We start from the raw sequence: 16,703 nt of genomic DNA, 5'->3' as shown, positions 1-16,703 counted from the left end.
GGAACTCAGGAAGGGATTAATAATAGAGGTGGAGACCAGAGGAAGGGGCTCTGCAATTGGAATGTGATGGTAGTCTTTGATACTTACAAGTGGGATATAGTTTTTCATGTTATTTTTAATAACCTATTAAATATGTGTTGAACTGTTGTTATTAAAAAGGATTTTAATGGTCTTAGAAATGAGGGTTTAGTGGTTTGGGGGGTTTTGGTTTTTTGTTTGGTTTTGGTTTGGTGGGGTATGGTGTTGGGGGTTGGGGGGTTGTTTGGTTTTTGGTAGATAGTCCATAGGAATTGGCTTCATATTCATAATTCTAAGTTCTGTCTGGATAGTGTTCCACCAAAGAGGAAATACTACATTTGTTAAGTAGTATTTAATAGTTCTGAATTCCTTTTACATTTAAAAAATTGCAGTACATGTCACTTATACATGGAATCTTAAAAATACAACAAACTAGTGAATATATTAAAAAAGAAACAGATTTCACAGATACAGAGAACAAATTAGTGGTTACCTGTGGGAATAGGGATGAGGAAAGCGGCAATATAGGAGTAGGGGACTAAGAGGTACAAACTATTATGTATAAAATAAGCTATAAGAATTTATTTTGCAACACAGGGAATATAGCCAATATTTATAACTGTAAATGGAATATAGCCTTTAAAAATTGTGACTCACTATTCTGTATACCTATAAATTAGATTGACAGCATACTTCAATTTTTTTTTTAAATTGCAGTCGTAGAGTATAAGTTAGTTCCTTTTGTGTGAACTGACAAATTGTTTCGGGTAAGAGGAATGGGAGACTTTGTTTTACTGGGAGCAATAGATGCATTGAGTTTGGGGGAAAAATTAAAGGCCATATATTTAAAAAGCAATATTAATTTGTTTCATTTCAAAATTGTCCTATGGGTGGTTTATGTAGCATGCTTTAAAATTGTTATTTTAATGACTTCCAACTTGGAAGAGTGTGCTTAAGTCATTATCCTTGAAAGAAGGTTGTAAGAATGAGAGTTAAGCAAAAAAAGACAGAATGATAGAGAAACTAAGGTCCTGAAAAACATTAATGAGGGTAAACATTTGTCAGGTTATTCACTTTGAGTTCAATCTTGTTATCCCTTGAAATTCTGATTCTCTGCTAAGGCCTTTTTACAGCTCCTCATTAGCTCTACGTCTTTGAGAAGGTCTGTGTAGAGACTCTACTGAGTGAGCTAGAGAACAGCAGCTACAGATGAGTGGGGAAGTGTTCTGGGTCCGCCTTTGGCAGTAACTATAGTGTTGTTACTCTACCATGAATCAGAGGCCTATAGGACTATACTTGGTTTACTTTAAAATGTTTTAAGGGGCACATACATTACTTTATTGTAGATCTATTTTGTGAAACATTACTAGATTATTTTCATTTTAAAGTGAGTGTGTATCACAAAGCCCTCTGAATACAACTGCCTGCTCTCCAGAACCCTTAGGCTCGGACCACGTACTTGATTTCTCAAGTTTCTCTTAAATGTGTTCGTTCTTACTGCCTTTGCCATAAATTTTGATAAGGCGCTATCCCACATACACCCTTTTGCCTTGGTTAAATTTAATTCTCACTCCGACAGCAGCATGCTCACCTAGGTTAGGAGAGAGCAGGAGGCTTCTGCTGTTTAGCCTAGGGAAAGTTGGCAGTGTAAATCTGACAGACTAGCTTACCTAAATGACTAAAGTTCTAGTCTAAAAATGGTCTGAAAATGCTTCTGGGTTGCTGCTTCTGACAAAATTGGTTTGAGATTGGAACCAGCAGGATTTTGATGCTAGTATGGACGTCTAAATTTGAGGTGTCAACTGTTGACAGTGGCTTCACTACCTCATAGCTTTGTGACTTGGGTGATTTACTTAAATTCTTTGTGCCTCAGTTATTCCATCTATAAATTGGACATATTAATGGTACTTATCTAGCACCTAAAGTTAGTGTATTTTAGTGAGTACTGAGTAATGTAATATATGTATGTGCTTTAACATAGCATCTGCCACATAGTAAGTTCTCAGTAAATGCTAGTTGCTGTTATTATTATCCCACATAAAATCTGTATTCACTTTACCTTTGTTCCTTCTCAATCCAAGCATACTTTCCAGAAATACACAGTTCTTTACCTTGAAGTTTTGCTTAATAAAAATTGTGGATTGCCAGCTTTGAAACATGTCTGTATGTAGCAGAGGACTTCTTCCAGAATTGCTAGAAACAGCCATCTGGAACGTGGTTGAAAGATCACCGATCTTATTTGTACAATTGTAAATATACTCAAAAGTATTTCCACATTAGTTAAAGGAAAATATTTGTACAATCAGTAGACTGATAGCTAGATTTTTAGTCACTTATTCTTTCCTTCATGTCAGAACTTTATTTTATTTGGTAGTTTTGTTCTAACTGTAAGAAAACAACTGACAAGTGATACTGATACACTCAGTGTTGATTATAAGAAGTCCTGAAAGAGAGTAGGCTGAATTTGGATACCACAAAAGTTTGGTTTTGACAAAGAAATTTTAAGTTCTCTGAATTCTGTAGGATGGGGAAAAAAGGGAGAGGAAAGGGATGGTGTGATTGTCTCCCATAAAAACTGATTTTCTACTAAAGCATGTATAACGTTGATACATGCCCTTTTGTATTTGATCTTTTCTTAAAATTCATAAAAATTTTATGGGAACTAAATTTGATTATCATGATAAAGTTCTTCTTTATTTTCAGATTTCAACTATTGCAGAAAGTGAAGATTCACAGGAGTCAGTGGATAGTGTAACCGATTCCCAAAAACGAAGAGAAATTCTTTCAAGGAGGCCTTCCTACAGGTATGGAATTGAATAGTTAAAAGAATTTAGGATCAGAAGTATAAAAGAGTACCCCTATGTAGTTACAGATGAAGAGATGTCAGAAGGCCAATTAGATACTCAATTCAGGACCATACAAAGCATGTCTTTTCATCTTGAGTTGCTTCTCTCAAATAAGTTGAAGCTTGTCATACAGAATAAGAGCACTTCTTAATCTGAACATGTTGTGTCTGACTCTTCATGACCCCATCGACTATAGCCCGCCAGTCTCCTCTGTCCATGGGATTTTCCAAGCAAGAATATTGGAATGTATAGCCATTTCCTTTTCCCAGGGATCCTCCTGACCCAGGGATCGAACCAGGTCTCCTGCATTGCAGGCAGATTCTTTACCATCTGAGCCACAGGGAAGCCTTACTCTGAACAGTCCTGGATAAAGACTGATGATTTTTTTTTTCTTCTGTTTTTGTAGACTGTGCTACATGCTGCTTTTCTGTTTAAAAGATTGAAATACATTTGATAAGGTTATAGCATTTTCTGGTTATAAGTCAGTTCTGAGACTGTACCACGTACTTCATAACATATTTCTTATTCCATGGTACTTAGCATGATAACTGCTTGTTAATTTAATAGTTGCTTAGGGTGATGTTTGGTGATATTCACTAATTTTAGGGGCACCTTACTACAGTTTTATGTTCAACTACAAAAGCTTCCTAATCCATACCTTGCTTCCAAGATGGACCAAAACTGTTTTTAGTACTACATAGAATTTGGAGCCATATTAAATATCTCCAGGAAGAGCAATTCCACAAATCTTTAAGCTTAATTCATAGTTTAATAAACTTCAAGCTTATTCTTCCCTTCTTTAGCCTACGTTATTTCTATTTATATATACTATTTTTTAAAGGAATGTTATAATTTTTTTTTCCATTTTCTTGGCTACTAAGCTAGCCCTTTTCTCTATCCTCACAATTAAATTAGGGATTCTAAAGACATACCATTAAATTGAGAATTAAGAATTCTGTGTTACCAAGTATGTGTTGTATTTATTTATACTCATAATTCTCAAAATCTAGCTAGTTTTATCTTTTAACTTTGAAATATATCTAGTGTTACTATGTAAGACATTTGATCCTGAAGCAAATTCAACTTGATAGTAAGAAACAAGCTACATGGCTTCTCTGTATAAGTTCTAGGCAAACCCTAGCTGTAACCTTAATGATACATGAGTTTTATGTTGGGAAAAAATCTTTTTTTTTTTTTGCCTTATTGGCACCACACATGTGTAAAGAAGGGTCTCTTCCCTTATAATCAAACCTCCATAGTGGAGTATGCCATTATTTTGCTTTTAGTTTATGAACTCTCAAAACCTAGCCTGTATGTCTTAATTTGATTATAACAAGATCTGTATCAAAATTCTTAGGATATTTTTGTGAAGTTGGAGAAATGGGAATTAAATAATACATGCTGGGTTTTTACTGGAACAGCCCAGCTTTATGGTGATCAGTTTTTACCCGGAGGAAGTCCTTGAAGAATTCTCACTTAGTTTCAGCTGGCTTAGTATTTTTATCAGTAATTGAGCTGAAAACATAAAAGCCATGTTGATCAGATTCACAAATAACAGAAACTTAAGGGCAAAGTACCCTAATAGATGGTAGAATAAAAACCTTGAAAGGTCATAGCAGCCAGGGGAAACAGAGTGAAATGAATAGGATGAAATGTTGAGGATAATGGTAACATTTCTGAACTTGAGTTTAGAATAAAGTCAGTTATTCCCATCCAGGATTCTGGATTAAGAAGTCATCTAAAAAAGATAATTAATGTTCTTTAATTATCACTGATTAAATGTGGTTTCCAAAGAAAGCCAATATACCATAAGACTGTATCGGTTTAAAAGGAAAAAATAACCTAGTGTCTAGATTAAAGGGAAAGTCGCCCAGTCGTGTCCAGCTCTTTTACCCCATGGACTATACCATCCATGGAATTCTTCAGACCAGAATACTGGAGTGGGAGCTGTTCCCTCCTCCAGGGGATCTTCCCAAACCAGTGATTGAGCCCAGGTCTCCCATATTGCAGGTGGATTCTTTTCCAGCTGAGCCACCAGGGAAGCGTTTTTGCCATGCAAAAGGGTTTTTTTCCCTGTAGTCAATTTTTCTATTCATCTCTTCTTTAATTGCACCTGGATTTTGAATCAGTCTTTTTTTCGGTTCACTGTAAGGAGAAATACATCTGTGTTTTTTCTACTTTTCATATGGTTTTGACATGTAGATGCCCTGATTCATTTTTAGTTTAATGTTACATTAAACTAATTAAACATTTTATTGTTTATTATTGTAAGTTTTTACATTTTAAACTATAAAATTTTTAAATTCTCTCCTAAGCGCTGTCAACTTTCTGTCAGTTTCCTGGTCTTTTCCTCTTCTTTGTATTTGGCCAGTAAATGTTACTTTTATTTTAACTGATACAGTTCTCTGTTTTTCTAGGAAAATTTTGAATGACTTATCTTCTGATGCACCAGGAGTACCAAGGATTGAAGAAGAGAAATCTGAAGAGGAGACTTCAGCACCTGCCATCACCACTGTCACGGTGCCAACTCCGATTTACCAGACTAGCAGTGGACAGTATAGTGAGTAATTGATATTTCTGTTGTGGAAAGTGAGATGAAAACTAATGGCTGCATTCTCCTCAAAGTAATCATATAAAAGCAGTGTGAGCTTTGCTAAATCTTGATTGTCACTGTTATATTTCCTTTACTTATATGCAAAGTTTTGTAACAGAAGTATTTGCTTTTCTTCAGGGTTTAGTTAGGATTGCCCAGGTATGTAAGACCTTTAAGTGGCGTGCATGTTCTGGTGCATGGAAAGTCTCAGAAGATTTTCAAACCACTACATAAAAATGTATTTCGGTCCTCATATAACATATTATGTTAATAGAAAACATGAGTTTTTCAGATAATTATTCTTTGATTATGTTTAAGGCCAATTTTTGTCTCACAGAAAGCAAAGATTTCTTTTGAAAAATTATCAAAGTTCCCATTTCTCTGATGTCTCTGATACTTGGGTCTCTCTTCTTATCTTTCATCTCAATCTGTTATAAAAGTACTTTTTTGAGTTCTACCTTTGTTTGATCAAAGGCATTTGTGTGAATGGTACCTTTTTCCTCTCTTTTTTCCCCCAATATCTTTTTGCCTTCCACAGTGTCTCACACATTGATGTCTTCATTTTTATTTGTTTATTAAATACAATGCTGCCCACTATATAGTTGCCCTCCCTCTCTTTCCTTAATAACACATCAAATGTACACATTGAAACTCTCTTACTACATTGGTTTTCTAATGTCCTGAGGTAGTCTGTGTCAGAAATATGTATAAAAGTTTGACTCCCAAGTTCATAATTTTCCAGTTATACCTTGGCCTTCGTTTGCATAACTAATTTGCATTCCAGCCATATTAAAAACAAGTAGCAGAATTTTTAGCTGTACCAAAGCTGAAACTTTTAATAGTAAGTAGAAGGCAGGCATTTTTGACTAAGCTTCTTGTTCATTCTGTAAGCTTATTAGAGTTCACTTATCCTCTTCCTTCTTCATTGGCAGAAATAGGTGTATGTGTGTATTTTTTATCAAAATAATTTGAGCTATTCAAGGTATGTGTTCTAACACATTGATACATGAACTTATTTTTCTCCAACTTTAGTACACTTGAGGAATACAGCATAGTCCTATTAGTAACAGAGATTCATTTACCACAGCAGTTCTCATTTGAACTAGAAATAGAAGGCCTGCTCTCCAGACAGAGGCACATCAGAATCTCAAATAGGGAAGTGAAGTTGAGGGAGGTAAAGCTCAGAAAACAGATGTTTCATTTGGCACACCCTTTCCATCCAGCAGTTAAACAGTTGCTTGTTTTAAAGGTTAATACTTTGAGATTTTAAAGGCTTTATGCATTAATGTTTATGCCTTATTCTCTCTGTATATGCATATATGACTTTGATGGAACTGATTTAACATTATGTTCTTGATTATTATTAACAATCAATATAATTACCACTTACATATGTAACAATACTATATATTTCTTATAAAACAAGTATATGATTGGGAAAATTCAAATGGTAGAGGTTTATAGTATTAATAAAAAGTAAAGACCCTTCCTACCCCTCCCCAGTAGTAAGAGTTTGGTGGTATATATCCTTCATTCTTTTTCATTCTGTTTATGCATACACATGTAAAATGTATTTTTATACATGTGAGACCTACATTATTTATATACTGCAGACAAATATATGCATATATAGTTATGTAAGTGGTTTCTTTTAATAGCTACATTGTGTTTCACTGTATACATATAACATTTATTTAAAAATCGCATACACTGATGAATATTTAGGACTTTTATACTGTTTCAAATAATGCTACATAAACATTCTTTTAGTATATAGTGTCCCGTCCTGTCAGTGGGGTGGCATCTAATGAGTGGAACTGTTGAATCCTAGTCAGCCTGCCCAGTTACCCTTCCCAGTGACTACATCAATTTGTAGTCAGTAAATTGTTTGTTGTGTTTTTTTTATTAACACTAGTATTAGTTTTGTCCATTACGTGGTTCACAATCCCTGATAATAAGTGTTGAAAGATGTTATTCTTAGGTAGAAAAAAATGTTTCACTAAATAAAATTGTTTTTCTCATCACTTTGGCTACTCAAACTCTCAGCTAAGTTTGTTTAATTGTATTCTTTCCTTATTTTGTGATAGAATCATTATGTACATCTAAATATACATCTAAATACACATTAGTAACTTGACTTCTTTTTCTTCTTGTTTTAGTTTAGTTTTTTTTGAAAGCAATCTTAAGTCCTTTTAAAATATGACATGCAGAAATAAATATTAAGAGAAAAACAATGTTTGATAGGATCAGACTTCAGTTTTCAGAGTACTTTCCTATATACATGGGCTCATTTGAGTTTTGTAAAAACTGTACTTACAGGCTAGAAACAGATATTGTTATTTTTACAGAAGAGATAACAGATTCAAATAACAGTTTAGTGATGGAACTTGGACTAAACCCAAATCTCCTGATTTCTAGTTTCCTTCTTTCTTTCCACCTTGAGTTCATTGGTATATAGTCAAGAAGAAAGCTGTGTGTGTTGAATACAGTGGAATTTGCTCATTAACTCTAATTGAGAAATTGTGGTTTGATTCTGTTAACCTTCTGATTCTTTCAAGTTATCCAGCAGTGTTAATCTCAGAATACTTTTTACATATTTCTTTTTTCCCACTTGTCTAAGATAAGTAAAATTTATGGAATTAGCTAAAGTGGATGGATTGTATATGCCAGTATCTGAATTTTCACTGGTATTATTTACTAAACTAAATCGTAGCCATTAACAGTTATTATTTCTTGATTAAACAGTAAATATAATTTTTAATACACAGATGACTCAGGATATTAGTCATGCAGAGCTAGCTGACAGTTGATCGCAAACTATCAGTAATTTCCTTCTAAGAGACACACAGTAACATGCTCAAGTCAGACATGTTGGCTGTTAAAATCCATTATGCAGTTTTATATGTAATATTGTGATTTTTTTAGTCCTTCTCTTTCTGGAATACTTGAACTCTTAACAGGGAAAAGTGTCTTACTGACTTTTTCCATGTACCAAAGGTTAATTCAGTTTTTTTTAATGAAGTGAAATGTCTTGTATGAGCCAAAATTTATTTCCTTTGGAGCAGATGAATGACACATGTGAATAATCAATGGATTCTACATGAGAAGGCTTGAATATGTAACTTAGAAATAGCAGTAAGATACTTTTTTCTAAACGATCATCTTGGGCTCCAGTTTTAAACTCTGTGAGAGGTCTGTGATAATTAAGTTCCATAGGACATTTCAGTTGTCTCATTGAGTGGATTTCTGTTATACTTTATGTACTGCTAACTGAGTAAGACAACAGAATGCACTACTGAACTGCTTTATTAATTATGCATTAAAATAATCATTTATTGGGTGCCTATTACATACCCATGTCTGCGCTAATAAGTACATGAATGTAGAGAAGAAATATAGTACACAGTTAACACCAGAATAAAGGAAGTGGGTCACAGAGTGGTGCCTCTTCTCAACCAAGTAACTTCAGATGGAATTTAGCATTTTCTCGTTCTATTTTTTTAATTGTTAACTGACATTATTATAAATTATAATGTGGTTCATAGAGTATACTTGTATTCTAGAAATTGGATATAAGTTTTCCTGAGCAGAAAGTTACTTGACTATACAGAATCTTTCTTGGTGATGTTATCTGCTGTAATAATTTCTCCTAGATATGTCTTGCAAATTATTCTTTGAATTTAGTGTGTGTATGTCTTATATGGCATTGATTAGACTTGTAACAATAAAATCTGTTGGATTTTAGTTGCCATTACCCAGGGAGGAGCAATACAGCTGGCCAACAATGGCACTGACGGGGTGCAGGGCCTGCAGACACTAACCATGACCAACGCGGCTGCCACCCAGCCGGGCACCACCATCCTGCAGTACGCGCAGACCACGGATGGGCAGCAGATCCTGGTGCCCAGCAACCAAGTCGTCGTTCAGGGTAAGAGAACTCAGAGCTCACAGGTGTGGTAAACTCTTTAAAAGGTTAGAATTGTATAGACACAGAAAAAAGTAAGTATGGTATTGCAAAGCACTGTTAAAATATAGCTTATTTTCTGCATCATAGATAATATTCTTCATAAACTCTTCTTCCGTTACTCCAACTGGACCAAAATGTCATGGCATAAAAACAACTACTTTCAGTTTTAAAAATATAACTTCTATATTTAACACCTTTAACATTTGGATGTAGGAGAAATGGGGTAGGCTAGAGGGAAAGACAATAAAATTGGGAGTTTAAAAAGCTTGTTTCTAAATCTAAGTATATAGATTTGCTTTGTGACCTTGAGCAAGAGCCAGCCTCCCCTAACCTTTTTTTTTTTCCAATGTGTCAAATGAAAAGTTGTACTAAATCACTGATAAGAATCTTTGGAGGTTCAAATTCTGTTTCTCTGCTTTTAGTCAGAAGTAGTTTATATGTTCATTTCTATGATCATCATGTTTTATTTCAAAGGAAAGCTTTATGTTCTGAAAAATCTTTTGCCAGTGTGCAAGTCCACTGCTCTATGAGCAAGAGTAGTTAAATCCATGGTGAATTACAAAAATTCAAAAATTACAAAAATTTTTTCTTTTTTGTTTTATTTTCTTGTTGTTTTCTTCCTATTTGCTTCAGAAATATTTATGAATAGTGGATCATTTTTCTTTGAATTCATTGCATATTTTAAGAATGATTTATGCCAGATTTAAAATTTGCATATTAAAGAAATAATAAATCTGTTTCTAAAAATATTTTCATTAATAGTATGTTTTGTCTCTATTAGGTAATGACAGATATGCCCCTTCACCATGGATGATTAATTTCCTATGATTCTAAAACCAGCTAAAGAATCAATTTATTTAAAGGGCCCTAATGTACTTACAGAATATTTTGTTACTAAACAAATAATATTTGAAGAAGAGAATATTTTGCTTATTAATGGGAGTAAAACACCTTTTCACTTTACACGCAGGTACTCAAAAATTGTAAAGCAGGATGTCAGTGAATTTGAATTCTGAACGTCAGTTTGAAGATGGTAACACATTTAGTATATACATCTTTTCCACTCAAACTACACATTTTAATTGATATTAATAACAAATATGGATGATTTTTAAAGAGTTACAAATTCTCTCAGATAATGTTAGGTTTCTTATTCCTAGGAGGGCATATTTATTATTAAGTTGTTTTTAGAAAGAGACTTTTTTATTTCACAAATGATGGATCATTTAATTATAAAAATAAAACTTTAATTTATTTAGCCATTACCATTTACATTAAAACAATGTTTACAGGTAATATAATTGGTATCAAGTGATACACTTTTTCATCCTTTCAGTTTTATTACAATTAGGAATTTATAGTTGACCATAATGCTTTATTTTCTCTTACGTTTTGCTGTTTTATGAAAAGTCATGGTCGTTTTTATGTCGTGGCAAGAGTCTACTTGAAATTTTTTAATATGAATTTACCAATATCAAAGGAAGACATGAGGACTATACTCTGTCTAGGAAGATCATCCAAGCTGTGCCCTACTTACCTTTTAGATTTAAGGCTGGTAAACACGTTAAGAACAGAACAGAACTACGTTCCAATGAAAGATAAATGTAAGATCCAGCAGACATAAGTCATGAAGATCCTTTTTCATCCAAGTGCCTATACTAATAAATACACTAAATTGGAAATTACTTCTGAGTAGTGAATGACCCAAAGAGTGCTGCCGATTCTCAACATTTTAGTCAGAATCATCTGTTGCTTTTTTTCCTTTTAATTCAAAATGTATGTTCAGATTGATGATTAACCCATAGTTGTACCAAGTCACAGTACTTCAGTGTCTCACAGCATGCTCACTCTTTCTCTCTTCAGCTGCCTCTGGAGATGTACAGACATACCAGATTCGCACAGCGCCCACGAGCACCATTGCCCCTGGAGTCGTCATGGCGTCTTCCCCAGCACTTCCTACACAGCCTGCTGAAGAAGCGGCACGGAAGAGAGAGGTTCGCCTCATGAAGAACAGGTACATTTACTTAGATTGTTGTAGGTCAAGTATAACTTCAGATTCTGCCAGATGTATGTCAATAGGATCTTTGCATTGGGATTTTTTTCTCTGGTAAAATTGATGGATCCTGCTAAAACTTCTCTATTTAATAAGCTGCACTTAATGAGATGGCTAATGGTCAGTCTTTGATGATGAGTAGTTTTCTTTCATGCAGTTTCTCCATGAGAGAGATAAGGCACAACTTTGCTATATTTTCACTATTGCTTCAGCCAGCTGACTCAGTTATTTAAAAATTGTTTCTTGTCACGAGTAGTATCATTAAGAAAATCAACAGTTGTGTGTGTGTGTATAAATGGTAAGCTTTATTTACATTAAATGTATTTGTAATAAGATAAATGTATGACGACCAGTCCAAGTTTTAACGCATATTAAACACCTAAATAAAGATTTTTCAAAAAAGATTAATTCTGAAAATATCTTATTATTGACAAAAATCTTAAAATCGAGCTAGTCTTCAACAGTGAACATGCTAGAGGTCAGAAATTTATTAAACATGGGAAAGTTATTTTCATAAAGTAAATTCATAGCTATAAATAGCTTTGTCATTAAAAAACAAAAGCAGATAAAAAAATTTATTTACTTGTATTTACTGTAGTATTTTTATGTATTTAGCTTAGGATTTAAATATTTACCTTAAGATATGGAAGTTACCTAAGACAAACCAAAGAAAAAGAAAATAAAGATATTAAAAGTTTGAAACATTGAAAATATTCCTCTGCCTTTCACCCCAAGATTCTTCACATGCTGTGATGAAGTGAAGGAAACATGAAAGTTGAATTTAGAGGGTCTAGATTCAAATCTTGGATCTACTCCTTTTGCTGTGACTTTAGAACATAACCTCCTAAACCTGAGTTTTCTGGCGTTTTTACAAAGGATCTGTTGTAAAATAGGATCCCACTACCCACCCAGAGGGTTGTTCTGTGGGTCAAATAAGAGAATTCCTTTGAAAGCACTTTGTAACTGCAGTCCTTTATTGAAACATCTGTTTTTCTGCAATTTCATTTTTCAACTCAGATCAGCCTCTTTCATTCCTAAAATATTCTTAGCTATTACTGAATGTTAGTAAATTACATCTAGACTATGAGAAATGGCACAGCTTTTTCCCAGGTTATTAGGAAAAGAGTTGGAAACAAGCTGGGTAGCTTATTTGTTCTCCATCAATCTGTGATTTTCTGTAAGTATTTAAGTTAGAATAATAAGCAGAAACATAAAAGCTGTGTCCATATTTAAATGTATTTAAAAATATAAACTCTGTTTAAACTTTTTGAGTTTTAAATGTTTGTAAGGAAATGTTTGACCCTTTTTAAAATTAGAAGCAAGTCTGCTTAGAAGTCTCAAGTAAAGGCTAGGTTAAAAATTTTAAGATAACAGTACTTACTAAAGAAACCAGTTCTCAACAGACACAGTGGTCAGGTAAAAAATAAATCTCTTGATTATGAAAACATCAGAAGGACTTCAGATTGTGTCTCTGTAGTCTGGCTCTGTAGAACAGAAACACTTAAGAACTAGGTAAGGAGGCAGCACTATGGCTTCTTGTCTGCTCTGGTGTACAGAGAGCGAGCTGCCCATTTATAAAAGCAAATTAATTTGACTGGCATACCAAATTTTCCTTTTTCTCTATTCATTTGATTTATGATTTCACACACACACACACCCCCAGGCTAGGGACAGGGCACACAGAGCTAGAGCCCCTAACAGCCTCTGCTCGCCTGAGATACTCAGGGAAGCTACCTAACTTACTGTGAGCTCGTTAATAAAATACTTTGGCTTGGATTTAATTTCACTCTAAGGAAACTTCCCATTGACTGCTATAGCTCCCTTTTCCCTTTATTTCCAGATTCCTGCTGCTTCTACTTTTTCAACTTTCATCCACTAGAATTTGCCTTCTGTGCCCACCATACCACTCTAATGTCTACAAAAACGTAGATACCCTTCCATTTGGCACATCTAGTATTCTCTTTTCATTTCATTTTACCTTTATGGGAGTATTTGACACTTCTAACTGCTCATTTCTCTAAACTCTTCTTTGGCTTATTCACCTGGTTTTCTGCCTACTTTTCAAATTTTCCCTTGAAACTTTTCATGCCTACCTGTATTTCAGGCATCACCTTAATGTTGATACAGCTTAATTACATACTGGTTTTGACCTCTTCCCTGAGATATTATTTATTTAGGTACCAGTATATGTTAGACACAGTACTTTGTTTCTTTATATATTTCATTAGTTCTGCCCACAGTAAGAAAGAAGCTTATCTCCACTTTACAGTAAGCAGGTAAATATTTTGCCAGAGGTCACACCTTTTTTAAGAAATGGGTAGAACCGGGATATGAGCCTGGATCTGGCACCAAAGCATGTGCACATGCTACTTCTCAGGTTCCAGCATGCAGTTGTCATCGCCTGCTCTGCCACTCAAACTGGAACACGTGGTGGCAGCGTGCTGGAGGTGTGTAGGGCCACGCAGCAAACATGGGAGCTTTCCTTGAATATTTATTTTGCTCAAAAATTTGACAGAAACAAACATTTTAAAGGTAAAACTAAAGATTCAAAACTAAAGGTAAAACTAAATTCATACCAACAGTAGTTGCTTTGGATTGTGCCCCCATCCTTAGTTTTCTCTGGTATTATGGTTACTTAGGTGGAAAAGTTAGAGAATCAGTCTTCTCCTGAACATACTCACTAGGAATAGATGCCCCTTATGCACCTCACACAAAGGCTGTCCTCTAAACTTGGATAAGGAAAAGTTGTGATTCCTCAAATTGTGTAACATTCAAATTGCCATATACTCAAAGATAAAGTGGTAAATGTTCTAAAAGTATAGATGGTTACATTAACTGTGTTGCTACAGTAACAAAAAATCAGTGTCTAAGAAACAAAAATCTCTTCCTCACTTACTTACATTTTGGCAGCTGCAAGTCATATGCTATGGCTTTCCTTCACATGCTCCCAGCCGAAGGAGGAGCATCTCTTTGAGGCCTGTCCTTGTAGCAAAGGAAAAGGGGCAGAGCTTTTTGAAGCATCTGCTTGATTGTGGACATCACGTCCACTCGAGTACCACTGGCGAGGAAGCAGGTGAGGACAAGCCCAGCATCAGTGAGGTGGGGATGTATGCTCTTCCCACAGGGAGGGGGGAGTGAAAAAGTATGGAAGCAATGCAACCCATCTTGTAATTTTAGAATGCAGGAAGAATTGAACAGGTTTCCTAAAAGTAGAAGTCATAAAGAAAAAGGTTAAGTAGGTATGACAACACCTATGATTAGCCAAGGAAAAGATAAAATAGCAAAGCAAACAAACTAGAAACCTTTTAACATATAAAGTCAGGAGATTGATAAGTTAAGGGTATGTAATAGGTAGATTTAAAGACAATGAATTAGAAATAGGGTTAAAAAAAAATTAGAAATTCAAACCAAGTATAGTGTATGCTATGTCACTGAAGGTACATCCATTCAGCTTCCGTGGTAGCTCATCTGGTAAAGAATCTGCAAAGCAGGAGGCCCTGGTTCAATTTCTGGGTCAGGAAAATCCCCTGGAGAAGGGATAGACTACCCACTCCAGTATTCTTGGGCTTTCCCAGGTGGCTCAGACTGTAAAGAATCCATCCACAGTGCCGGAGTCCTGGCTTCAGTCACTGGGTTTGGAAGATCCCCTGGAGAAGGGAACAGCTACTCACTCCAGTATTCTTGCCTGGAGAATTCCATGGACAGAGCAGCCTGGCAGGCTGCAGACCATGGGGTTGCAAAGAGTCAGACACGACTGAGTGACTTTCACTTTTTCATTCAACTATATAAAACCAACCATTAATAATGAAGATTTGTTTTTACTGAGATGGGAAGATGCTCATAGTGGAAAAGAGCAGGTTACCAATATATATATATGTGTGTGTGTGTGTATATATATATATAATCCATTTTTATTACAAAAGATAAACATGCTCATTATAAGCATATTAGAAAACATAAGCTAAAATATTTACTCACCACTAATGTGCCACCCAAAATGTTAACATTCTGGAGTATAATTTTTTCCCCTAGTATATATGTGCAATGGTAAATAACATTTTTAGTATAGTTTTTAACTTTTTATTTTGAAATAATTTTAGCTTATGGGAACAGTTAAAAACATTTTAGTACAGAGTTCTAGATATTCTATCAACCTTCTCAGCCTTCTTACAATTTTAGCGTATTCTATAACCAGTCTGTGTTTCTTAAAACTAAAGAAATTAACATTCTGTTATATATTATGGATAGTAATTAACATAGTATTTTTGGACTTCCCTGGTGGCTAAGACTGTAAAGTGTCTGCCTACAATGCGGGAGACCAGGATTCAATCCTTGGGTCGGGAAGACCTCCTGGAGAAGGAAATGGCAACCCACTCCAGTACTCTTGCCCGGAAAATCCCATGGACAGAGGAGCCTGGCGAGCTACAGTCCATGGGGTCGCAAAGAGTCAGACATGACTGAGTGACTTCACTTTCTTTCTTTTTTATCATGGTATAATACCGCTAACTGAACTATCCATTTTATTTGGATTTCCTCAGTTACTCCACTTTTCTCTGCCAAAATCCAGTCCGGGTTACTACATTGCATTTACTCACTGTGGCTCCTCATCTCCTCCAGTCTGTGACAGTTTTTTTCTTTGTCTTTTGTGGCCTTGCCACTTTTGAAGAGTAATAATTAAGTTTCTTTCAGAATATCCCTCACTTTGGACCCGTGTGATGTTTTCTTATGATCAGGTGAAGGTAATGAATTTGGGGGAAGAATCCCACAGAGGTGTAGTCTGCCCCTTCTTGTCACTTGTCAGGAAGCACTTACTAGCATGATTCATTCCTGACGGTGTTCACTTTGATCACGTGGTTAAAGCGCTGTCCAGCTGCTCCACTCCATCTGTTTTTCTCTTCACACCCTATTCCTTACAAGGAAGTTACTACATTCAGCCCACACTGAAATGGAGGATTACTAAATGCCACCTCCTGGAACCAAGAGTATCAAAGAATTTGTGGTTTTAGGTGAAAACTAACACAGTAATTGGTGTAATTTCACAAAGATACTTGGAGACTGCAAATATCTTATTTCTCTTTCAGCTATTCCCCACTAATTTTAGTATTCACAGGGGGGTCTTTCCTGCGGTGACTATTACTATGATATTCTAATGAGGATTTTGTTTCCCCATCCCTTCTGCAATTATTAACTGGAATTCTTTAAGGAAAATCTGTCCCTTCCCCATGT

At 35.1% G+C, this 16,703-nt stretch overlaps 1 protein-coding gene across 8 annotated transcripts in view; it reads left to right on the top strand.

The window, feature by feature from the left end:
• The window catches only part of CREB1 (cAMP responsive element binding protein 1), a 54,873-nt gene that overhangs the window by 29,574 nt on the left and 8,596 nt on the right, over positions 1–16,703 (top strand). For all 8 annotated transcript variants that reach the window (XM_043910239.1, XM_043910237.1, XM_043910241.1 and 5 more), the window contains 4 exons: positions 2,722–2,822; positions 5,282–5,424; positions 9,203–9,385; positions 11,288–11,438. In XM_043910239.1, coding sequence (XP_043766174.1) covers positions 2,722–2,822; positions 5,282–5,424; positions 9,203–9,385; positions 11,288–11,438 — 578 coding nt within the window. The remainder of the gene's footprint in view (positions 1–2,721; positions 2,823–5,281; positions 5,425–9,202; positions 9,386–11,287; positions 11,439–16,703) is intronic.

The sequence above is a fragment of the Cervus elaphus genome, chromosome 8, assembly GCF_910594005.1.
Source record: "Cervus elaphus chromosome 8, mCerEla1.1, whole genome shotgun sequence".
In the NCBI taxonomy this organism is placed as follows: domain Eukaryota; kingdom Metazoa; phylum Chordata; class Mammalia; order Artiodactyla; family Cervidae; genus Cervus; species Cervus elaphus.
The sequence above is the reverse complement of the archived record's forward strand: the minus strand, read 5'-3'. Positions and strand labels throughout refer to the sequence as shown.